Here is a 26,573-nt window from a genome sequence, read left to right as displayed (position 1 = left end):
GGAGATGTGACCTTTCTGCCCTGGCTGTATACTGCTATGCCTCCCTGCCATGATAGTGCCTCTCTCTGGAACTGTAAACCAAAATAAACTCTTTCTTCCATAAACCACTTGGTCATTGTGTTTTATCATAGCAATAGCAAGAGTGGCTAATTCAACAGCTGATGATTTTCTTATATCTGTAGCAGTTCAAATCCCATACACTGTGAAACAGGCATGTCTCTTTCATGAGTGCGAACCTGATTTAGATCAAAGAACCACCTCCTTGGGAAAATGGCAGATCATGATTATCACCAATTCTTCCAAACATACATTTAGTAGTGAAGTCATCAGCCTTTGGTGCTGTGTTCACCACTAGGGAAGCAGCTTTCCTGATTGGCACACTGAGCCCAGGGCTGGCTGGCTGCAATGTGATGCCCACAAACTTCCTTTCAGATAAAGCAGGGGCGGGCGGAAAGGCCCTTTCTCTGTGGTTCACATACCTTTAGCCAGCGGCTCCACAGTGATGATCTCACTACTGTTGCCTCTTCCAGCTGAAGTCACTGCCACCACCCAGACACTGTACTGTCGATTCCGACTCAGGTTAGGAATTCTGTAGGAAAATGAGTCAGGGGAGGCTTCAAACTCGCTGATGACCTGTGGGAAGAGACAGAAATGTTCCCTTACTCACAGAAGCAAGTGGCACAATGGCTTCCTAAAAGAATGTTTAATAATATATTGCCTATCATACCAGGTGAAGCCTACACTACCAGGCACCCTCTGAAGGGCTGGATTTCAATGTGAACTGTAATTGGTATATGTAGGTGGCCCACAGTCCATGTCCCCCTGCAGCACCTTTGATGATCACCCACCTAAGGAGCAATAAGACCCTTTATTGTTTGGTACTGAAGAACACAGAACATGTGAAACAGTGTTTTCAAGGTTTTACTCATTGGTTAATGGATGGCAGTGATCTCCCAGAGATGGCAACAAGGCTAACTTCAGCTGCAAGGGGCTTTTTAATTTTGAGAGGGGCTTCAGGCTCCGGCACATGGGGGACCCAAGAGGAGCCCGGCATCCTCACAAAGCTGAAGGGACAGAATTGAACTTCACAGGACTAGAAATGGAAAGTTGGACACAGAGGGAATTCCTGGGATACAAGAAGGTTTTATGTGGGTGTCTACTGAGCAGATCTGCACACACGTGGGTGGGGGAACTCCTCAGGACAGGGCAAGAGCCACCTGAAAGGCTCTGAGTCAGAACTTAGCACTCACAAGGGCTGGGAACGGTGCCTGCTCCCAACACTTGTCCAACTCCTCAAGACTGGGAGCGCTGGCTTAGGACTTAAGGGTTTTACCTCAAAAGTGAGGGATATTTAGCTTAAGATTCAACAGTAGTCTAGCCTGTTCTAACAGGACACACAATCAAGAATTAGAAAGATGAAATGATCACTAAGTAACAACCACACCTCAGAGTGAAGGTCAAGAATATTTAGAATATCTACCACTCAAATAGTTAGCTTTCCTAATGACATTCAATAAAAAACTTGCTCTAAATGAACAACATCAATATTATCACATAGGTGAGTATATAAATAAAATGTGTTATGCTCAATCCATGCAGAAAAGAATGGAGGACTGCTAAATGCAAGAAGTCAATTATAAATTATCACATGGATTTAACTGTCTTTTTATTAAATGTCCAGGACACTGCCCCTGACAATTCCTCAGCTTTGCGGGCAAAGAGAATAGGGGGTGATGGCTTTTCTTTTTAGGATGACAGGATCACTCTCAAGTTAGAAAAAGGAAGGGTCACGGGATGCAGTAAACACCTGATCTGCCTGCTTTGAAAGCATCTGATCTGTGCTGTGTAAATGACCTCTTGATAAAGCAAAAAAAGAAAAAGAAAAAACCCAAACAAGGAAACAAAAATTCTAGGAATTCTAAAAATGGAAATCATGAGTCATGAAGAAATAATTATATCTATCAAAATTGACCCATAATCGACACAGAATGATTTTTGCAAAGTCAATAAAAGCAGTTCTATAATTATCTTACAGAAATATTATAAAATATTAGCAAAAACAAGTGTATAAAATAACAGCATAAACCAGCAACAGGAGGCTGTCAAGCGGGGCACCAGATCTGTGTTACTAAAGGAAGGAGAGAGGTGTTGTGAAATATTAAAGATGTGTTACATTTGTTTATGCTGTGGAATATTTAATGATGCAAAGATTGTTGCATCCTTTTATGTTGCATTTGTTTAACTCTAAAAACCTGTGTTACTTTGCCTGGTTGGTCTAATAAAGAGCTGAACGGTCAATAGCTAGACAGGAGAGGGATAGGCGGGGCTGCCAGGCAGAGAGAATAAACAGAAGACACAAGGGAGGGAGGGGCAAGAAAATGAGGAGAGAGGGCACCAGGGGCCAAACACCCAGCCACACAGCCAGTCACAGAGTAAGAAGGAAAAAAGATATATAGAATAAAGATAGGTAAAAAGCCCAGAGGTAAAACGTAGTTAAAAAGAAATGGGATAATTTAAGTTAGAAAAGCTGGCTAGAAAGAAGCCAGGCTAAGGCCAGGCATTCAAAAGTAAGAATAAATCTCTGTGTATTTATTTGGGAGCTGGGTGGTGGGCCCCTAAAGAGCAAAGAGTAAAAGAAACAACCAACTCCAGAGGAGTTGTAGGGAGAAAAGTTGTGGAGAAGAAACTTTGAAAATGTTCCAAACTTGAAACCCAGAGGCCTAAGAGTGCCAGTGAGCTTCAGCCAGAAAAAAATAAAGTCATATAAACAACAGCAAGGCAGATAGATCACAATCCAACCACACAAGACAGCAACCCAGAGCTTGTGTGAAGTAAAGAGGCTGACCACTGATGTCATTTCAAAGCCAATTCAAGGAAAAGGACTATAGGACAAGTCTTTAACTGAAGGGAAAAATAAAGTATACAATTCGACATTTTTCCAAAATTAAAAGTAAAACCTTCTCTGATATTTAAAAGACTAGATAACTCTCCAGGAGAGACACAGCCTGGGGAATGGTAAGGGGTCCTGCATACAGAAGGAAAAGTGCCCCTGTTCACACAGAACTGGAACCCTCAGACACCTGGGCACATGTTAGCCTGCACAAGAACTCATGTGCATATCTGCTCTACACTGCTTGCCCCCGCAAACCCCATGACCTGTCTTCCAGATCAGGGAGATTTTAGCTTTATTCCTGGCAAATTTATGACAGAATTCAGAGGTTGTGTGCACGTGTTTGCCTCGTGTAATGTTCCAAGATGAAGCAGGTGCCAAGTTAATTTTTCCAAGCTTAGTGATGTTCAAAGGAGGGGACGGAAACAAATGAGGGACTTACTTGGAAAACATATATTTCATTATTTAAACTATACCCTTGATAGTTAAAAATAATAGTTTAGTTTGGGTTTATGACATGCATAAAAGTAAAACACATAATAATGGCTTAGTGGTGGGAGTGGAAACAGAAAGCTGTGTTGGAGTCGCATTGGAAGTATCCCTACTATGGATGAGGTGTATGATGTCACTTGAAAGCAGACTATGATAAAGCTGTGTGAGGCTAATCTCAAAGAAACCACTGAAATTTCAGCCAGAGGAGGGAAACAAAGCCAATGACGAGCCCATGCAAAAATTAAATTGGAATTATAAGAACATTTAAGCCATTCAAAGAAGGCAAGAGCAAGGAAAGATAGCCGGACCAGACATTTAAAACCAAGTAGCACAATAATTGCAGTGGTAATTACATTAAGAAAATGAGGTTGAGCGCCTGAATAAAAGACAAAGGTTTTCCACATGACAAGAAAACAATGGCCACCAAAAGAGAAAAAAAACCCCAAAAACCAAAAACCAAAAAACAAAAACGATATCCGATAGAAATACCACCAAACATCTTCCTTAATATTACAAAAGATGGATTCAAGATTCAAACATTCTAGGTCTGATGTATAGAAGCCAATTAGACACTGATAAGGAGGTCAGCTCACCAGGAGGCTAGAGCCATCCTGAACCTCCATGTTCTTAATAACAAGGCTCAGAATTCATAAAGGAGCTGCAGAGCTGTAGACCGAGACAGTTCACCATTGTTCTACGAGGTGGCGCTAAGACTGCCCCCACCTTACAGGTGAGAAACCTGCAGGACACACAGAGGTCATAGCACCAGACCAGGGGCACAAGAGGATTATGTTCCCACTTCCAAACTCGTGCTCCATGTAGTCAGTTATGAACATCCAAATCTAGATGAACTCTCACCTCTGCTTGATGCTGCAACAACCTTAAGTGGCTGGGTCAGCCGTGAAGGCTGGGGAAGCTGAACTTTGCTATTAAACCAGTTTAACTGTGTCTCTTCATTGTCCGCCCAATCCCATAATCCCCCAGGGAAAAATGTCAGAGGCTTGTTCACAGTCAAATATTTAGCTTACAGGTAAAGTGTTCTGGACAGATAATGGGAAATGATTGGGCCCTTGTGGGGATCCTCAGTGGCCGCATGCACTCCTTAGTGCACAGTTGGGTAGACACTGGCGTTCACTAGCTGCATCCACCACAAAACCTTCATACCTAGACTTCCAGTAGTTTAGAGGGAATTTGACTTGTGTCTTGGCAAACCACAATCTAAGGAGGAAATCCTGAGACCATATATGAATGCACTGTGTGATATTCCACAGGTTGTTGTTGCCAAATGTTATCTCAAGGCTTAGGGATGTAGATATCATTACAATCATCTTTATTGAACATTCAATATCAACAAGTCATTATATACACACAAAATAAAGATTTTCTGTAGCGAACACAGCTTTTAGCCAAAACTCAATCTGTATTTCTGTCTATGAGAGGTAATTAGTCTTTACTTCCAAAATACACATTTTATTTATGTTTTGGCCAGAGCATGGAGCATGGCTAAATCAGAAATTTTAAAAAATCATTTCTTATGCCACTCAGCTTGCTTCACCATTTACACAGAAGATTAACCAAGAATCAGTGCAAAAAAAAAGTTTCTATGTATAGAAAGCCCCTCCAATTGGCACGGCATTTTTCTAGAAATCAATTGGGAAATATGAGCTTAGCTATTTAGTATTTCCTAATGGTTCCATGGGAAGGTCAGTTACATGATGTCTCCATCCTTTGATACCACTATATATTTTCCTGATGTTTGCAATAATCAGGCACCACTTTTCTTGTTTGGGTAGAGAGCAAGCAGAAAGTTGTCAATCAAACCATTAATACAATTGGAGAGTCAAATAATTAATGTAGCTGAATATGTGATTAATGTGTCTTAAAATCTGAGCAGTAGTGATAAAGAACAAGAGTGTCCCTAAAGATGTCAGTCTTTCCTAATAAGAGATGTGACTGAGGCCATTTGCTGATTCTGGTGAGCTCTATTCATCCATCTCTGGGCTCCAGAAGACAGAGTAGCAAGAATGCTCTATTGAGAGGTGACTATGTGTGTTCCTATCTGTAGGGAGAGAGCTACAAGTTCCAAGGAAATCCTTTGAACTTGGTATCTGAAGGATACAGAGTTTGAGAGCTACACCTGAAATGTGAAGGCTAGCCACCAGTGCAGAGACTAGCCCTGCTCATCACAGGGGATAGAAGCATTTCAGGACCTCTACCACTTCCAGAGTGAGATTAGATACTAATACCCATTCATGGGCCTTAGAGGCAGGGACAAGACTTGACTCCTGGAAGAGGATCTTGTAGATGAGACACCTCCAATAAAGGGGTGCATTAGAAATGTTGCCTTGCTAGTTTTCAACAGAATCTTAGCTATGGATGGTGAATACATCCAGGGTTAGCCCTTTAGAAGAAGAGGTAATGGCTAAGAAAGAAAGGAAGGCAAATAGAAAAATAATCTGGAGCTCATTCAGTGAACACATCAACTATATTAGATCTCTTTCCTTAAGCTTGGCCAGAATGGTCAATCCAAAGAGGGATGTTGCCTCTTGATTCCCTAGGAAACATGCCCCCACAATATTTTAATATGTGTTATCATAGCAGCAACTACATTTACATTTTAACCATTTTCTTTCTATCATGCTTGCAACAGTCCAGTATCATCCAAGGCAAATTGATGACTTTTACATACATTTTTGTTACATGGCTGTCCCTTCTGAATTACTTGGCATGTTCAAGGGAAAGGATGGATTTTTACTTCTAGATTTTTCCCAACACTTCTATTAGGGACTAATAGAAAAAGAAGTGTGTGGAGAGGTAGTAAATGTAGTTTAAATATTTAGTGATCAATGCTGTGGGATGTCCTTCTGTATGCTGTGAATGTGTGTTGCTCTGATTGGCTGATAATAAAGCTGTTTGGCCAATGGCAAGGCAGAATAAGGTTAGGTTGTACAATCAAACTGAAGACAGAGAAGAAGAAGGGTGGAGTCAGGGCAGCCACTGGGCAGCCACCAGGCAGCCACCAAGGAAGCAAGACATGTAAAAAAAAAATGAGGTAACAAGCCACAAACCATGGGGCAAAGCATAGATAAGAAATATGGGTTAATTTAAATGTAAGAGCTAGCTAGTAATAAGCTTGAGCCACGGGCCAAGCATTTATAATTAATGTAAGCTTCTGAGTGGTAATTTGGGAAGTCACTGCTGGGTATCTGGGAGTTGCTTATGGGACAGAAATTTCTGATTACATATGGCACCCAATGACTCAGTGGTTAAGAGCACTGGCAGCTCTTCTAGAGGACCAGGATTCAATTTCTAGCACTCACATGGCAGCTCATAACCATCTGTAACTCTGGTTCCAGGGGATCAGATGCCCTCTTCTGGACTCCATAGGCACCAGGCATGCACATGGTGCACAGATATATACGTAGATAAAACACTCATACACATAAAAAAAAAAAACCTAATAAACATTTAAGGATCCAGTTACACACATGAACTCTGAGCAGCTGTGGTTACTTGCACAAGACCAGCACAAGATCAAGCCAGTCAAAAATTCCAGCATAGATGGGGAGGGGTTCATGAGCCCTCCTCTCTAGCTGAGAAGCTATGGGTACATGATGGCTGCTGGGGGAGGAAGAGTGGCCATTAGTAGGTTCCCATGCCCCATGGATGACCCCACACTCATGCACATATGGGCAGCACTGATTGGACTCAGTGGGCTAAAATAACAACAACAAAAAAGAGGACATGAAGTTGGGAGTGACATGTGTTGGGGGGATAGGGAGGAATAGGGAGGATATGATCAAGATATATAGTATATATCATGAATATTTTAAAGAATGAAATATTATTTAAAAGATATTTAAGCATCTAAACATTTTTCTTCCCTTAGATTTTTATCTATTCAGTCTCTTCTTTAGAGTTAGGACAGAAATAGAAGAATGACTTGATTTTGAACAGGCTACTGCTGTGATTATGGTACCATGGCTGGAGTCCAGTTCAAGCTTCCCAGAGTGCTGGGTCCAGGAACATGGCCTCTACAGAATCCCTTGGTCCTCAGTGGAGGAGTCCTGCTGTGCCCAGCAAGATGCTACAGAGGAGACTTTGGGGGTTGGGCTGCTGGTAGCTCTGCATCTGTCATCTTGTTAGCTATCTCAGGAAAAGGCTGCCCTTTCTTGTTAACAAAGCTTCAACATCTTCACTTTATCAGAGTTCAGAATTAATCTGCACTTGTCCCTAAATCACTTCTCAGATGATGTGAAGTGGGTACTTATGTCTTGGGCATCAGAGGAGATGGAAGAAGAAGACAGAGTCTACTCTAGATGATGCCATGTGTCAGGGACATGACACATGGTGTTCTCCCAAGGGAGGCTGATATTCTGTCTGAGGATTCACAGGACATGAGGGTACATGTAGACACCTCTGAACTGGAGTGTGGAGGGCCATGGGTGAGGAGCAATGTCAAGAATTATAGGACTTCAGGGAACAGCTATATAAACTTTCTGGGCCACAGAAGGTTGTGAGGTTAGCATATGAAGAAGACAGTTGGCAGTGAGGAGGACTGGGAACTTTCACCAAGGCAGATAGGTAACAGAGTGTGTGTGGGAAACCCAGGGCTGCACAAATGTGTGAGAAAGCACATTATAAAAGTAGCCTGTAAAAGGTAAGACATGAGGCCAATTATCTTCCAACCTTTCTGCCAGCTCTGGACCCTTCCCCTTCCTTGGAAATGCAGTTTTTCATTACATTTATTTATTTAGAGAAAATCACATCTCCTTTTACTGTCCACGCATCCCTATTTAATGCCTTTTAGACAAGAGTCTAGAAGTCCCAGTGGGCGATGTGATGTAAGAAACAGATTGAGACCGCCCATTTTCAGTATGAAGCATGCTTAGAGTTCGTCAGGTTACAGATGAGCAGGAGGCACTACCCTCTCTTCCTTAGCTGTTTGCTGCAAACACTTGTCTCAGAACTCGGAGACCTGGAAGGTCAAAGCAGTCACTTGCTATATGACTGAGGCCATAGTCAGATAACGGGGGCCATCTTCATCCCTAAATTATTCATTAGATAAGATTCAGTGACCTAAACCAATGAGATGGGAAATTGGGAAGGGGCAAGTCTCAGCTGGGGGAGAGGAGGACAGGACTTTAGAAACCCTGTCTTAAGATACCAGAGACTCCACTGGTGAAAACTGATTTTACCAGCCTTCTGGAATCGGTGCCAAAGCTCTGAGTGTCAGCTAGGGTGGCCAGCATATGGTCACTCAGTTTGGGCTCATGGTTATTTACTGAGTCTATTCTAGTTCATAGATTCTAAGTTAAGACCATGACTTGGGACACAGAGGGTTAATTAAGAATGAGGCAGGACAGGGCTCTGAGAAGTTCTTATTGGAATCCAGAAATAAGGCCATTCAGAGTTCTCCTTTTAAAACTCTCCTGTCATAGCTGAGGACATGGCTTAATATTCAGCAAGATGTCTGGGGGTAGAGGGATGGCAGCTCCATGTGCTTGTTTTAAATGTATATTTATAGAAAAGTTTTATAGGACTTTTGACATGTTTGCCTCCCCAGATCGTGTCCAGCATGGAAAATGCGGCTGTTGGGATAAATCATGAGACATCCAAATGATGGCTGACATTTCAAGCACTCTGTTCTTCTGCATTAGGGTGTGCTGGGCAGAGTTCTGGATTCTGTAGAACTATGCTGTCTGTTCCTTGAAAGAGGATGGAACTGCCTGGAAGTTCGTCTTATAACTTGTCTGTGTCAGTTTTATGAATGGCCTCTGTCTCCTGTCTTTATTCACAGTTATTTCTGCCTTCCGGATGCTGCTACCATCTCCCTTTCATGTGTACGATCAGTTTTAAGGGCAGATAACATAAAACTAGCCACAAAAAATTAGCCACAACTAAGGACATCAGACTTTTTTTTGATAGTTCCTGTAATCACAGATTTTATGAACAGTTGCTGAATTCCTTCCCCAACCCCCTCCATTACTTAGCTTACTGGATGTTAGTAAAATTCCCTCCAACCCTCCATCAGGGCCCTTTTGTGGCCTTACTTTATATTCCCCTATGGCCTCTCCCTCCACTCCACTGTGGGCTCTGGTCTTGCTGGGACTTGGAGCCAACATCACTGAAGGGCAGACTTTGCCTTGCTCCCTTCTCTAGGGAATCTTCCCAATCCTCAGCCTCCCCTGGGGTCAGCACCCACCAACTAGTGACTGGAATGTATCAAGGAAATGCTTGTTATATTAGGAGAGTTTGAAGATGACCCAGAAATGATCAGAATTTGAAAGGGAATGCTGTGTGCAGGATAACTACAGCGTAGCGATCTGCTCTGATCGAATTATTCGCCCCGTCTCTCAGATGTAAAACTTATTCCACTTAAAAAAATTCAATTAACTTTCTAATGAAAAACTAATTCTATCAAAGAAACAGGGTGCTCTAAAATGCCTAACATCCAATAACTAACTCACGATTTCTAAAGTCTAGAAAGTTCGGATTTCATGGGTCCACAGTAGTGTCTTACAAAAAGAAAAACAAAAGCTTCCCCTGAAGCAAAATACGGAAACCAGCAGCTGCTTTGACGGAGGAGCCGAGAACGGCGTCTCTAGGAAACGTAAGTTAGCAGGATCAAATTGATAGTAAAAAACTTCCTATATATAATTCATTTTGATAGAATCAGCATCTTGTTTCACAGGTTTCTTCTCCAGAAGATGATGATCAGCACGAAGAGCTTCAGAAGGCAGAGGGTGCAGAGACCATAGAGGCTGAGGAGGTCACACTGGCAGTAGTGGGGGCACTAACATTAAAGAGAAGTGTGTTAGCCTGGCCCATTTCTGTGTCCCTCTGTGTCTTCCTGAGATCACCGGAAATGCTGATCTATACATACACACATACGCATTGGCTGCTTTCTACAGAGCCTTTCAAATATAACATACTTGACTTCTTGGATTTTCAAATATAAAAAAGCATCGCTATTACACTTTGCAGTGAATTAAACTTAATATCCAGAAAGACCATGAAAGAGTCTGCCTAGAATCAAGGTCGTTGTCCCTTTAGAACCAACATGACAGCCTGTTCCCTTTTCTAGGCTCTTCCCAAACATATGCCCTCCTTTCACTATCCTGTTTCCATTGTCATGCCACCTGCCACCCTAATTACCTATCTGTCAAAAGTGTATTATTAGTTTCACTTATGGCTGTCACCCATTCCGTGACTTCTGCACAAAAGAACAAACTTAGCATCCCGCAGCTTCTCCCGGAAGAGAAGAAATTCAGTGACGATTATTCTTAGTAATAACAATAATCTAGGCATAATATACAACCCTGAAGAGGGTTAATGTGGATTTCCATTTCCATTACTCTTAATTGAAAATATCTGAAGCCTACTTAACTCCTTAAATAGCACAATGCACTTGTATCAGGCCAAGTCCAAGAGATCAGATGTTTGCAAAACCAGAATCACTGAAAGACTCCAAAGGCTGGTCAGGAGGGCACTTCAGCCACATTGTGCTGATGGTTATACTGTGATAATGGGCAGAATATAGATGTCTAGGTCGTGAAGCTTTTTGGAATGCTATGACAATGTTGGACATGCCTGTATTAATTACATGGCTGCCAAGACCCACAGGGTGACAACCGGTAAGAAAGCTCTGACATAGGCCATGGGTTTAGGAGTCATTTGACTCCTGTTGTTGCAAATGGGCCTCAGGCCTTGCTGGTACCTGACGGTGACGATGGAACAGACAAGGCACAGTCTAAGCCTCTTTATCCAAAACCTGTCTAAAAATTAAAACTGATTTTGAAAGGGCATTCTAGCCCACAGGCACTAAGGAAGCTGTAGGCAGAAGTGGAAGTGAACATTCAGAGTAGCATCTACCGCCTTCGAGGCTGAGTGCAAGCCATGACAGAGAACTACTGTTGGAAGCTTATCTCAGAGGATGGGCAAGCTATCTGATGGGCTTCAGAAGAGTTTTCCTGGGCTTGCTTCTCCACAAATGCTATTGGCATGTGTGCTCAGATATCCTTGACTCTAAAACATAAGATTGGGTTTGGGATTCCCAAAGACAAGGTAATCCCCACCCTTCTGGGACCAGTCACTGGCATTCTAACAAATCTGGTAGCACCAAGGGCCACTGATGACAACCTTAAAACAAAAAAACAAAAAACAAAAATCAAACTACAATACAGACTCCACAGAAGGATCACACAGTGATGGGCTGGTCCCATGAAAGAGAAAGATCTTTTTGTTTGTTTGTTTGTTCAATTTTGAGATAGGGTCTTACTATGTGGTCCTGGCTGGCATGGAACTGGCCAGGTAGACCAGGCTGATCTTGAACTCACAGAGATCTGCCTGCTTCTACCTGTCTTTGCCTCCCAAGGGCTCCCATCATGCCTGGCAAGAAGACTGTTTCTGAAGGATAAGCTTTTGAGAGAAAACACATGGCTGGGGATATGGCTCAGTGTGTAAAAGGATTGATGCACAAGTGTGAGAACCCAAGTACCAATTTTCAGCACCCACATAAGGCCTATTCATGTAATGTCTATAATTCCAACACTGGGAGGCCTTGGAAGGTAGATCCCTGGAGCTAAGCAGCCACCCACTCTAGTCATCAGGGAGCTCCAGGCTCAGTGGGAGACTCTGTCTCAACAGGAAAGAAAAAGTAAAGTAGAGAGAAATAAACATCCTATATTGACCTCTGGCTTCTACAAATACATACACACATGTGCATGCCCACACATGCACGTACGCACACAACAGACACACACTATAGCACGGAAATTGTACAGAAGATTAAGAATCATGTCTGTTAGAACTAGCTATGAAGCATGGAGGAATTTGCAGGGAAGATTCCAGAATACAGATCCCAAGAGTTTTTATAAACCAGAATTGATTTCTTCTGGCTGGTGTGCTTAGATAGTCCTTTCTTCTGTGAAATATTTCCAGGTTTCCTATAGCTCTCTGTGTTTGGTGTCAGGATGCTAGAGGCTAGAGCTATGTGTGTTCCCATGAGTAGAGAGGACCCAGAAAATGTCTGAACCAAGAAAAACTCAAGGAAGGTCTTACGATTTGGTGGATTGCAGATGAAGCACAAAGGTCTATTCTTAGCCTGACTTGGGATACTGCCATAATTTCTAGTTTTGCTATTCAAGAACAAAGGGACCCACAGGTAGGTCACTGTGAGAGAACAAAGGAGGAATGATTCCATGCCAGCCATGAAAAGGTTCAGGCACATAACCTTCATTCTTCTGGTGCAGAAAGCAGCCAGCATCTGCAGAATACTTTCCTGTCTTGGTAAGGAAAAGTCAATATTCTGTTCAGCCTCCCTTGGGTGACTCAAAGTCACAATCTAGAAAATTTAAACATGCATCTAGGTATCTCTTGGGCATCTCAGAGACTAACACTACCTCTCATCCTCGAGAAGCAGAGGCTGGGCCATGCTTACATGGAACACTGTCTTAGTTATGTTTCTACTGCTGTGACAAAGCACCATGACCAAGGCCACTTCAAAAAGAAAGAGTTAACTGGGGTTTACAGTTCCAGAGAGCTAGAGTCTGTGGTCATCAGTGCGGGGAGCATGGCAGCAAGCAGGCAGACGTGCTGCTGGAGAAGTAGCTCAGGGCTTACTTCCTTATCAGCAAGGAGGAGGGAGAGAGAGAGAGGGAGGGGAGGGAGAGGGAGGGGGAGAGAGAGAGGGGGAGGGGAGGGAGAGGGGGGGAGAGAGAGCGAGAGAGAGGGAGAGGGGGAGAGAGAGAGGGAGAGAGAGAGAGAGAGAGAGAGAGAGAGAGAGAGAGAGAGAGAGAGGGGGAGGGAGAGGGAGAGAGAGAGAGAGAGAGAGAGAGAGAGAGAGAGAGAGAGAGAGAGAGAGAGAGAGAGAGAGAGAGAGCTAACAGAATGGCTTGGGCTTTGAAACCTCAAAGCCCACCCCCAGTGATACACTTTCTCTAACAAGGCCAGGCCACACCTCCTAATCCTTCTGAAATAGTTCCACCAACTGGGACCAAGCATTAAAATGTATGAGTCTATGGGGACCATTCTCAATCAAATCACCACACACACTAAGGCACAAGGTCAAAGCCATAGTGCAGTGAGGTTGAAACCCACTGCTAGGGGAAAACCCAGGCAGGGTGGGGTTGACTTCTTAGGATAGACAATGGACCTTCAGGAGGAAGCTACATGATGCTGGCCAGCTGTACTGTCTCACTTTCAGATCCAGTAAATGAGGGTAGCAGTGGGGTAGCTTCTGCACAAGACACTCATTAGAAGTAACTGGGACAAACACTATTTTTTAAAGTGTACATCATTGAAGTCATGGGCCATACCCACCACTGACAAAGACACAGCAGGGAGGTCATTCTTCGGGTGCCATGGTGCTTAGAAGATTTATTGACTCTAATTAGCATCCCTTTTTGTACATGTATATGTGGGAAGTCTGGGTATATACATGTGTGTGTGTGTGTGTGGTACATGTGCTTGTGCAGGCCAGAGGTCAACTTCTGGAGGTATTCTTAGGAGCTGTCTATTGTGTTTTTGTGAAACAGCTTATCAGTAGGATCTGGGACACACCCATTATACTAGGCAGGCCAGTCCCTGGGATCTTCCTGTCTCTACTCCCCCATAACCCCCCAATTCTGGGATGATAAGCACATACCACTGCCCAGTTTTTTACTTGAGTGTGGGGGATCAATTGCTTTACCAGCTGAGCTGTCTCCCCGGGCCCCCATCCCCACTCTTGTTCCTGATTCACCAGGTAACAGCGTCTTCCTTGAAGTCAGGGCTACATTCATGTCCTAAGAAGCTGGCTCCGGCCCTGGTTTGAGGAGTCCAGCCCTTAGCTGTGCTCCTGCACTGTGGTGTATTGCCCTCTGCTCCACTGCACACAACGGAGCCCTGCCCTGGCACCTTCTGCCTTCCCATGGGACACATGCTTTGACGATGCCTGCGGGTCCTTCTGGGTAGGTAAGACTATGGTGATGTGTGATGAGTGATTTCTGGGGAAGCATTAAATCCCCCTATCAACTTTTCTAGGATTTCTTTCCCTCTGTTATAAATCCTGCCTGGGTGTTTTGCTGGAGTGAAGATGATGTAGAGCCGAGTTAATATCAACTCAGATTAAGCACGAGCAGGAGATAAAGGAAAACCACTTGCTAACATAGACCACTAGTGCACAGCCTGGCTGCACACAGCATACCTCAGCCTGGCTCAGTGCTTTGTGTAGAGTGGTGTTCTATTCATTTCTGTATTTGTTGAACAGATGAATCAAAGATGTGGTAATCAGCCAACGTGATGAGGAGTGATAGACAAGAAATCAAGTCCAAGTCTGGGTTCTAGTCAGAAGATAAGAACGTGGTAGGAACATTAGCAACCCTAGGGATAGGAAGGGAAGGACGAGGACAAGTCTGGGCATACTGGATGTGGCACACAGTAGGCTCTCTCTCTCAAGACATAGGTGTTAGGAAATTAGACAAATAGCACCGAGTGCTCCACAAGATGGAACCCATGCTGGCACTGTTAGGTGGCCAAGATCCTGTGCCTAGATATGTCACATACCCAAGTGAAGTACCTACTACTGTTACGCTGATAAATTAGCATAGTATTAAACAGATTCCTAATGCCTTGTTGTTATACTCATAGATTAATGCATCGTCTCAGCTTACATCAGAGAAATGTCTTCTTGCAGTAGATGTTGGTTAACACAGATACACACAGCTGCACAGCATATGGAGGATGCGAGACAACAGAATGCTCGGCCATAAATGGATTGTCTATATCATACTCCTTCCTCCCGAGGCTCAGGGATCATCACGGAAGAGGAGAGCAGAAAGACTTTAAAAGCCAGAGGAAGTGGATAATTGCAACAAAACCATGTTTTCTGGACATGGTATGATAGTTGCCCATAGGAATTCATAGCATTTGGAACAGCTTGCAACCCAAGTCAGACAAAATCCTAGCATGTGGGGGCATGTGGGACACACTGTAGCTGGTGGGAGAGGGAGACTCCATTTTTGTTAAAGGTGTGGCCCCCTGGTAGGCAGACTACACTCTAGGGCAGCAGTTCTCACACTGTGAGTGTTTGGCAAACCTCTATTTGTAAAAAATATTTGCATTATGATTCATAACAGTAGCAAAATTACAGTTATGAAGTAACAATGAAAATAACTTTATGGTTGGGGGTCACCGCACCATGAGGAAGTATATGTAAGGGTCCCAGCATTAGGGAGGCTGAGGATGCTGCTCCAGGGGATGGGCCCACACCCAAGAGTCTCTGCAGTACAAATTGGACTCAATGGGTTTTTTAAAAGAGGACAAGAAGTTGGGTTGGTAGGGAGCAAGAAGTAGGTCTGGAAGGATCGGGGTGGGGGAGTGAATATGATCAAAATACATCACACATAATTCTCAAGGAATTAATAAAATACTATTTTTAAAAGGTTGTCAGGGCTGGAGATAAAAAATGTGAACTTAGCTTCAGGTGATAGTTAAACTGTGAGAACAGAGTCAACGACACTGGGCAATAGGAAAGAACACAGCAGGGGGTGAAGGGAGAATGCTGGGACACATCAACACATCTACACATCAGAGCACTAAATCAGTAAAGCTGGTAGAGCCCTGGGAACAGGTGGTGGGGGTCTACTGCAAGGCCAGGGCCCATAGCCATGGCATCACCGTCAGCTCAGAGGCCACTTAGATACCGTCTGACACTCTGTTTCCTGTCCACGTTCTCAGCCGCAGTCGCTCGGTGCAATGCTGTCTTGGGAAGGCTGGGACCTGATAGGAACCACATTTGTCACTGCCTAGAACCCTGCTCACTTCTCAGAGGAGGGGCTGGAGTTGGAGAAGATGGCTGCCACTGGCTCCCTCAGCCACGTGTATAGCACACCTTTCACCTGGAGGGACTGGTTAACATTTTATGTCTAAAACTTTTTTTTGAGAATTTTTAAAAACTTATATATTTTTTGTTTTTAATAGATCCTGACTGCAGTTTCCCCTCCCTCCACTCCCCCCATCCCACCCCCAACCTCCCCTCTCCCCCAGATCCACCTTCTTTCATTTCCCTTCAGAACCGAGCAGGTCACTCAGGGATCTCCACCAAACTCAGCAAAACAAGACACAGTAAGACTAGGTACAAACCCTCTTATCAAGGCTGGGTGAGGCAACCAGTAGGAGGACAAGGGTCCCAAGAGCAAAGGAAGGAGTCAGAGACATCTCCATTCCCACTGTTAGGAGTCCCACAAAAGCGCCAAGCTAACAACCATGACACATATGCAGAGGCCCCAGCGCAGACCCACGTGGGCGCGGCTTCAGTCTCTCTGAGCCCCTATGATAACTGAAACTTTTTTTTAAAGGTTACCACAAAGGATCTGGGCTGTATTTCAGTGGAATGTTTTCTAGAATGCAGGAAGCCCTGAGGTTGATTCCAGCACATGCCTGTATTGGGAGGTAGATGTGGGAAGAAGTTCAAGGTCATCCTCAGCTACATAGTAAGTTTGAGGCCAGCCTGGGATACATGAGTCCTTGTCTTAAAATAACAAACAAAACAAACAAACAAACAAAAACCATATCAAGATGGAAATAGCTGATGGAACTCACATCTCATGGGTGATATAATTTTGATGCTTTTTATATGTTTGCTCTTCATCAATGAGAAATTTCTGCTGCGTAACTTCCCATTTCTGAACTTAGTATTATGAAGTAGATAGTTACTATGGCTTAGTGCTCATATATACATGTATATATTTCACAGGTGGATTTTATAGACAGGAATTTAAGGAAAATGCAGCTCAGCTACTTTCTAGTCTGAGACTTAAAAAGATTTTTATTTTATTTCATGCTTTTTGCCTGTGTGCATGTCTGTACCATCTGAATACTTGGTGCCAGAAGAGGATGTCAGATCTCCTGGAACTTGATTTACAGGTGTTTATGATGCGATATGTGGGTGCTGAGACTGGAACCTGAGTCCTCTGTAAGAAAAGCAAGTGCTCTTAACCACTGAACCATCACTCTAGCCACTATTGTGAGACTTTAAAATGTTATATCTCACTTCTTTGGGATTTTATTGTTTGCAATAGTTTTAAAATTACTTTTATTCTTATTATACTGTAATTTTTAAATAGCCTGCACCCTGAGGTTCTAATTACATGAACTTGGGAGCTGTGCTGCTGTCCTCTGTTTGGGAGGCCAGTGTGTTTTCTAGGCTCTTGAGGTGAGAAGCATGTTTTATTTGCTCTGCTTTTAGACTGCCAGAAAACAAACCCGGTTAATTTACAGTTAGTGTGACATGTCTGGCCACATACAAGGTCTCTATTAATGTTGTCTTTTGCAGACATGAACTGGGAGAATAGCATGATAAAATGTCTATTGTTAGATGGGGTTTATATATACTGGAGAGCAAACTGCCTCTTTTAAGGAGGTCTTATTGAGAAAGGGAGCTCTGCTTGGGACTTTGTGGTGGGGGCATTACCGATGAGCTGCGCCAAGGGACTCACAAGAGAAGATCAGATTAGAGGGCACACCATGTCCTGATTTATCTTCCCATGTTCTACATTCAACTATGAAATCATTTCAAAGGGGGGGGGGGCAGGCATTTCAGATTGATGCACAAGAAAAATGATAGAGCCTGTGCTGCCCTCTGCTGGTCATCATGACGCATAGCAGAACTGTTCATGTCTCAAAAAGAAAATGAGTTATCACATTTTCTGACCAGTGTTCACAGTGCTGAAGTTGCTACCCATGCTACTGGAAGAGAAAAGTAATCATAAATCTTACCCACTTATGAGCCCTGTGAGTTAAAACAGCCACCTGCCTGCAGGATAGGCACAAATGTCATGGGAATAACAAACCACTTTTAAAAATGGATTTAGGGTCTACTTTAGGAAATGGAGCCCACATCTGACATTGTTAATAAAGGCCAAGAACCGAAGACTAGATACATCATAGAACCTAGGGGAAAACCTACTATTATTCTGCTAAAGTAACACAGCAATGAAGTAATTCCTAATGACTCCAGGGGAGAACTTACCACTGCTGTGCTAAATTCACATAACAATGAAACAACTCCTAAGTATTGTTATACCCGTAGATCACTGGATTGTTCAGCTTCATCAGGTTCTTGCAGTAAATGATAATTAATACAGAGACTCACAACTTGACAATGTGCAGAGTGAGAGACTTTGGAGCCCTCAGCCCTAAATGGCCTGTCTTTATCAATTTCCTCCCTTCAAGGCTCAGGTATCTATGTGGGACAGAAGAAGAGAAGACTGTAAGGGCCGGGGGTGGGCTGGTAGGGGAGCTCCAAGGAAACAGTGTCTTCTAGACACAAGGCTGACGCATATATGAACTCAAAGAGGCTGCAGCAGCACACACAAGACACGCACAGTTCCAAGCCAGACAAAAATCCCAGCACAGAGCAGGGGAGATGGGCATAAAGTCCTGCTCCTAACCAGGAAGCTATTTGCAATGGATAGCTGCTGGGAAAGGGGAAGTTAGTTTTCTTCCATGCAGTGTCACTGGGTATTCCAGTCACACTCCAGGGCAGGCCCCATGCCTAGGAGTAGCTGGCCAACACAAAAAAAGTGCTCCCCCTCCCTGTGTGAGTGTGAGTGTGTGTGTGAGTGTGAGTGTGTATGTGTGTGTGTGTGTGTGTGTGTGTGTGTGTGTGTGTGTGTGTTGAGAATGTAGAAGGAGTTAGGGGAGGTCAAAGAATACAATCAAAGTATATTGTATGAAAAATTTAAAAAGCAAGAGTTAAGAGGAGAATCAAAAGATGGGAAAAATGATTTATTATCAGTAATTTAGTTTCTTGTTAACGCTGCCTGAAAATGGACAGACAGGTGATGTTTACAAGGGTTCACCCTCTGATCTTGACCCATAAAGACATTATTAATTATCTTTGTTTTAAACAAGCAGGGCTTACCCTGTCGCAGTAAGGCAGAGGCATGGCTTAGATGGAGCAAGGCAGCCTGCAGTTTGCTCCACTTTATTACTGGCAACACAGGACTCCTGGCCCTTCCTGTAAAACTTGGCGCATGATGGCCTCGCAGTCATCATGTTTTTATCTCTGTAGTGAGGTTTTTTTTCTCCTTTTTTTCAGTTTTTGAGATAATATCATTCTATAAATCCCAGGCTGGCCTTTAACTTACGATTTTCCCACCTCAGGCTCCCTGGTGCTGGAATTGCAGGCATACACAACACCAGCTTGTTAATATTTTAAAATTTTATATGTGTGTATGTGGGGTGTATATGTGTACCATGTGCATACAGGAGCTCAAGGAGGTGAAAAGAGTGAGTCAGATCCCCTGGAACTGGGATTAAAGGTGATTGTGAGCTACTATGGGGGTGCTGGGAACTGAACCTGGATCTCCTGCAAAAGCAACATATGCTCTTAACTTCTGAGCCGCCTTTCCAGCCTGGCTTTTTGTATTTCTTCACATCACCAAAAGTCAGTGCAGAAATAACTTCAGAGTGGTTCCAAGGCAGCAGCTAGGCTCTCCCTCCTGTCACTTTGGAGAAGGTTCTGATGTGACAAAGTCCATGCTTCGTGTATGAAGGGACAGTGAGACTCCTTCTTGTCCATTCTGTGACTGCTGGTGCACATGACTCTTTCTTTTTACTGTAGTGTGCGTGTGTGTGTGCGTACATGTGTATGTGTGTGTGTGTGTATGTGTGTGTGTGTGTGTGTGTGTGTGTGTGTGTGTGTGTGTAGGCCAAAGGTCTACCTTCAGTGTAAATCCTCAGGTGCTGTCCAGTGTCCACTTAGATTTCTCATGACAGACTCTTTCACTGGGACTGGGGACTTGCTGGTTAGGCCAGCTGGCCAGCCAGTGAGACCTGGGGACCTGCCTGTCTCCGGCTCTGCAGCATAGGGATTATAGGCATGTTCCACCATGCCCAGCGTTTTACAGGCTTCCAGAGATTGAATTAGTGTCCCTGTGCTTTACAAGAGCTGTACTGACCAAGCTATCTCTCTGGCCCCTGTGTGTATCCGTAGCACCCTCTGGCACATCTATCCCGTGAGCACCTATCACTAGACAGGCTGCATTCACATTCAGAGGTGAGGAGCAGTCTGAGGCAGTGAGAGTCAGCCGGGGTGTTCTCTGAGCTCTGCCAGTGTCCTTCAGCTTCTTGGAGTCAAAATAGCGAAGCTGACAGTTTCAGCAAACGGATGAGTGAGTGGTGAGTGAATGAATGGAAACAAGGAAGCAGCTTGATGGACAGCAAATGTTCTGCCCATCAGAGATAATTTGCCTCTTCTTTTGCAGATTTTGAGACATGTTAGGACCAATGCTAAAATCAGGAGCTGTGGTGAGGGGTCCTTATTTATGCCCAGGCCTTACAGAGAAATACTACAGCAGGCAGGTGTTCCTCCCTGGTAGAAGACAGGCCTTACTCTGACTTTTGAGAGAAGGGCTCTGTGGTTGACAATAGCTTACTTGACAGATAAAGAGCTCACAGACAGTTTGGAACCCAGCTCTGACAGTCCGGGATTTAAACCTGTACTTTATGGCAGAGGCGAGTGGTAGCACACACAGAACACACCTGTGACAGTCTCAGCAGGGGCTGCAGCCGCCCTGGCCATGCACAAGGCCCCTGGCTCCTACCCACTCATGCTGTCTACACACCAGGCCTAAGGCTCTATGCCCCCAAGAGTCTGGACTCAGGAAATGCATCACTTTAATGAAAGGACTTGTAAATAAACTTGGTGATATCCTTTAGTCTCATGGAGGAAGGCAGTTCTAACACCTCCTCCCATGAAACAAGCCAGTCACAATGGGTCAAAGTGCACAGGATTCTGCTGATAGGGGGGTCCCCAGGGCTGTCACATTCATAGGGACAGAAAGTAGTTCCTGCATTCAGTTTCTGCTCTGTCTCCCCTCTGTGGGGGACAGTGACATGGAAGTATAGGCTAAATAAATACTTTCTTCCCCAAGTGCTTATCACGGCAAAAGAAACCTGATGAGGACACTATAATAAACAGACTCAGCTAGACTGGCTGGCCAGTAAGTTCCAAAGATGTGCCCTTCTCTGCCTCTCCAGAGCCGGGATTACTTGAATTGCTACACCTGGATTTTTTTGTGGGTGCTGGGGACCTACATTCAGGCCCTCAAGCTTGCCTGGAAAACAAAGCTGAACTGTCTCCACAGCCTGGCTACATGCTTTTAAGTTCTACGCCAGGAACAAGGGTTACAAAAATGGGTTAGACATGATTCCTACATTTTGAAACTGTCTTAAAATCTCCATGAAAACATTGTAAATCTGCATGTGCTATTTTTTATATTTTCTTTTTTCTAAAGTTCCTTCTTTTCTGGCCACAGAAAGTTCAAATTGATAATTATTATTCAGCAGTTCTAACAGTAGCGATCGTAAGTAGTGCAGTTTGAAATGGTGTGTGTTCCACCTGGCAGAGCCTTCACTGGGCCTGTTACTGTTGTTGCCGAGGGCACAGGTCCCCACCAACATGCCTGCACAGCAAGGGTAGTTCTGTAGCTCCTTCTTGGTGTGGGATAGGCCAGGGAGGGAGGGTAGGCAGGAGTGTGTGGGGGAGAAGGAAGGAGGGAGTGTGTTTAATGTGGAGCCCAACAGTGCAATCAATAGGTGCTGTCCACTGACTATCAATTAAGGCCCAATTATGGCCTCTGCACTCAGATTTTGATAAGTTGCTGGCAGTGCCTGGGAAGCTGCCAGATAAACAATGGCTGCAGGCAACTGCATCCCATGTAATGAGGCAGGACCACTCTGGAGTGAGGTGTAAATGAGGACCTTGCTTTGTATGTGGAGACAACACAACAAGAAAAACCACCAGGAGGATGAGTGGGAGGGAGACGAGGAAAGAGCATCCTCAGTGAGGTCCTGGAAAAGCACTTGGCTGTTCACCAACTTACTGTGGGGTAGGGGTGGGAGCAGAACACCGTGTACTTCCGAATGATGCCGTTCAGCTTGAGCGGGGGCAGCCAGGACACAAATACCATGGAGGCTGAGGCTGCCGCCGCCTTGACACCAGCAGGAGGACCTGGAACTAGAAAATCCGGGGTTAGTCACAGGTGACCTGGAGCCTCCCAGGGCTGCCCAGGGACTGTCTGGTGGCCCAGCCCCTCCCCCTCCTCAGCTCTTTGAGGGCCAGTGTCAAGGGTCCCAGTGTGTTCCAACAACCAAACCATACTCATACATCGAGTCCTAACCCCGATGACTCCAGATGTCACGGTATTTGGAAATAGGCTCTTTACCAAGGCAAGGCCCTGTTGAAGGCTCAGTAACAGTTGGGACATCCACATCATTTCCTCTAAGGTACGAGGGAAATTGGGAAAGACAGGGTGGAAAGAATATAAGACTGGCAGAAGGGCTGGGATCCTTTAAGAGAGGGGCTGGGGGTCAGAGGTAGTGGATGTCAGCATTCTGTGAAGTCAGAATCTTCCTGTCCTCAAGTGAACTGCCATGCTGTGAGGGGTGGGGAGGGAGGGAGGGGGAGGGGTGAAGGCAGGGATGAGGGGTGGGGATGAGAGTGAGGGCAGGAGTTAGGGTTGGGAAATGAGGGTGGGGGTGAGAGGTGGGGCTGAGGGTAAGGGTGAGGGTGAGGGCAGGGGTGAGGGGTGGAAATGAGGGTGAGAAGTATGACAAGGTGAGGGCAGGGGTGAGGAGTGGAGATGAGGGTGAGAAGTATGACAATACACAGAGGACACACAGGCTGTTGTGCTGTTGGCTTACACCTGCTGGACAGGGCACATCCCCACATTCTGAGGCAGTAGAATTCTAGGAAGGGCTGATGTACTCACAAAACCTCCAGAACCTATTGCAGGGCTGTGGGGCTGGTGATTGTATGAACACACACACACACACACACACACACACACACACCAACTTTAGGTTCACTAAGATATAGTTACACATAGGCATATTCTCAGTTGTGGTCTGAATGAGAAATGTCCTCTAACACTCCTTATTTGAACACTTGGTTCTCCATTGGCAGCTTTGCTTAGGAAGTTATGGGAAGTTTAGGAGGGGCGGGCTTCCTGGAGGAAGTACATCCCCGAAGGGGGCGGGGCACGTTGAGAGTTTGCGCTCTCACCCACTTCCTGTTCTGGCTCTTGGCTTCCTGTGTGAGGAAGCAGTGTGATCAGCCAGCTTGCGGCTCCCGCACTGTGGATTCTCTGACTGTTCCCATGCCTCCTTCACCATGTTGGGCCCCGCTTTTCTGAAGCTATACACACAAATAAACCCTTTTTTCCCCCCTTGAAGTTGCTTTTGTCGGTAGGTTTTCTCACAGCAACAGAAAGGCAACAAATACACTCTCGATGCTCTTCAGGCTACACAAGCTTGGGATGTGGGTGGTCAAGGATTCTCCAAATTTTGATGTTTATTTCTTTTACCCTTACTCAGCTTTACCTTTATACATCTCACCAGAGAAAGCTTCTCTGATGCCACGTGGGGTGGACGCGGAGATCACACATTCCACCTACCGCTGGCCTCAGAGACTCACATGCATTAATGACATGCTTAGTAAATATTTAAATTTAAACGGAGCTGGCTCTATATATACATATACTATGTGTACTTTTTCATAAAGGGATGGAGGTGGAGTTTAGCGTATGCCTCAGAGTGAAAATAGCTACTGAAAGTTAATAGATCATTTTTCTTTGTTTGTGTTCTTTCCTTGCATGACTATGTTTAGGTTATAGTTTGGGCAAATAATATTAAGATTCCACAAACGTTTCCGAATTCAGAATTCATTGTGCTCAAAAGATTAAAGCTGCGTAGCAAGTCACCTCTTACGCTCTTTCAGCAAATGATAAATGTGTATGTTTTATTGAGCTAAGGGTCCTGAGATCTAGATCTGAAAATTCAACGATTCTCACCCCCAAGATGACGACCATGGACACAGATCTGAGACGTGTATACTTGGACCTTTGGATATGACCACAGGCCTGAGGACATGTCTACGGGCCCAAGAATCTCGAGGGACTGAGGAACTGGACAAGAGAGTTGTTCTCACTGTACAAACCCCTGCTTATAAGGATACTGAGTGTCTAGTGGTGGTTGGCAGCACGGGCTAGTGTTCTGTCAACTTGTCACAAAGAAGGGTCACATGGGAAGAGGGACCATCAACTGGAAAAATTCCTCCAGCAGATTGTCTGTAGAGCATTTTTTTTTTTTTTGATCCATGATGGATGCAGGACAGTCCAGCCCACTGTGAACAGTGCCACCCCTGGGAAGGTGGGCCTAGCTGAGCGAGCCAGGAGGAACTAGCCTGTCAGCAGCACTCCCCCATGGCCTCTGCATCAGCTCCTGCCTTCAGCTCCTGCCCTGACTCTCCTCAGTGATGGAGTGTGATGTGGAAACGGAAGTAAACCTTTCCTCCTCTAGTTGCTTTTGGTCATGATGCTTTGGTCACAGCAACGGAAAGCTAACTAGGACACCTGTCATTTCTAAATTATGAAATCTTTTGTGTCTTCCTCTTTCTATCCAGCCTCTGCTCCATTTCACTTCAAAAATGCCAACCTATCCTAAATAAACACTGACATTCAATTCTGAGTTCCCTTTGTCCCACAGCACCAGGATGAAGGGAATTCTCCACATCCTCCATGGGGTCTGATGGAGTCATCTCCAGTCAATCATATCTCCATCACTGCCTGAACTAGATATAAAAGCAGAGATCAGTGGATAGGCAGGTTAGACCTTAGGCCTCAGGGTCAAGCGCTAAGACAGAAACCTATAGTTCCTAAAACTGGATGATTAATTAAAAATTGACCCCAAATTTCCAGTTGATGGGAGCTGTGGAGACCTTCCCTTTTTGTTGGATTTCCATACATTCTTCTGAAAAATGAAAACGTCAGATTTTATGCTGCAGCTCAATTTCCTTCTTAAATAATAATTCCAGAGATATTTGTATCACCATTAGTGATGGAAAGGACGATTTCGCCATGCTCTGAGGGAGGGGAGAGCAAAACATGAAGTCTGTACTAAGGGGGCAGCAGCCTTCTGTGTGCCAGTCTGAGGCATGGTTACTGCACTTCCATTTTCATACACGCATCAGTATGGTCTGAGGGATGTAGCAACTTGGTTCCCTGTTGTTCTGAGAAAGTAAGTTGTATAAGTCTTGTGGACAGCAGGGCACAACACTAACACCCACACAGCTCTCTGCCACACTTCACAACTGAACGACATCTCTTCTCACTCAGGACTTAGCTTTGTGGATAGCTCAAGACACGAGTGACTTCCTAAGGGCACTGCATTTTGACTTTAGATTTCCTGAAAGGATCCGATGTCATTGAGCAGAGCTCACCAACAGCTGCACATTCTTGGGAAGAATGGCCTGTGTGTTCTAGAAAAACTAAAGGAAGTGAGGACTGACATGTGTAAAGATACCTCAATATAAGGAGGCCTGGAGAGTTGGTAGAATACTATGAGGGGGTAGGTGGATGGAACTGTGGGAGAGAGAGCAGGGCCTGGCTCCCTGAGGGGAGAACAGGGTGGAGGCAGCAGAAGGTACCCTCTGGATGTCTGGTGATCATGGGGATGATGGACAGGGGGTGGGAAGGAGAAGGAGGAGGTCCCATCCTTGCATCCAAACCTGAGCTCCAGGCTTTGCTTCTAGGACACATGTGGGCTGGAAGAACAGCATGCTTGGGATCCATGCAGCTGAGGGGACAGAGACATCAAACCTGCCAGGACCAGCTGGTGACATAATGGGCTACGGCGAGGGCTCTGCTCCCTAACCTGCCCCCACTTCCTGGATGATGTGTAGGTTCAGATCATGTCTACACAGCACTGCCATGCCCTGGGTCAGCCCATGTCTGTCATGAACTGGTGCTGGAATGCTTCTGGAAGTCTCCTTGGGCATCCGGTTGATACTGGTTGCTTCTTCCTTCACTGAACAACTACCTTTCTCACTGCTGCTCTGCGGGGCACGAAAGCCTAAACTGCTCCCCAAACAGCTCTGACAGGGAAACTGAAGACCGGCTTGTGTGGAGCAGCAAGTGCTGGTCTGGAGCCGGACAGGAGTTAAAAACTACTTAGTCAGCATGAATCCTCCAAAGAATTCATTAAAAAAAAAAATGCCACAGAGCTTTGAATTCAAGCCTTTCTGAAATGATCCAGTTCACGTGGCGCAAGACTCAGGCCAGTCCATAGTTTTTAAGCAAAAGAGCTGACCCTGGTAGTAACTGAAGTTATCTGAACAGAGCACAAAACACTCAGCAGGCCCTGG

The 26,573-nt window shown here is 44.8% G+C and overlaps 1 protein-coding gene across 1 annotated transcript in view; it reads right to left on the bottom strand.

The window, feature by feature from the left end:
* Positions 1 to 26,573, bottom strand: part of Dscam (DS cell adhesion molecule) — a 488,931-nt gene that overhangs the window by 65,771 nt on the left and 396,587 nt on the right. Inside the window, exons 20-22 of the mRNA XM_059277689.1 lie at positions 22,255 to 22,388; positions 10,075 to 10,080; positions 480 to 633 (exon numbers count right to left, since the gene is read on the bottom strand). Coding sequence (XP_059133672.1) covers positions 480 to 633; positions 10,075 to 10,080; positions 22,255 to 22,388 — 294 coding nt within the window. The remainder of the gene's footprint in view (positions 1 to 479; positions 634 to 10,074; positions 10,081 to 22,254; positions 22,389 to 26,573) is intronic.

This window comes from Peromyscus eremicus, chromosome 12 (genome assembly GCF_949786415.1).
Source record: "Peromyscus eremicus chromosome 12, PerEre_H2_v1, whole genome shotgun sequence".
In the NCBI taxonomy this organism is placed as follows: domain Eukaryota; kingdom Metazoa; phylum Chordata; class Mammalia; order Rodentia; family Cricetidae; genus Peromyscus; species Peromyscus eremicus.
This window is presented reverse-complemented; position numbering and strand designations above follow the sequence as displayed.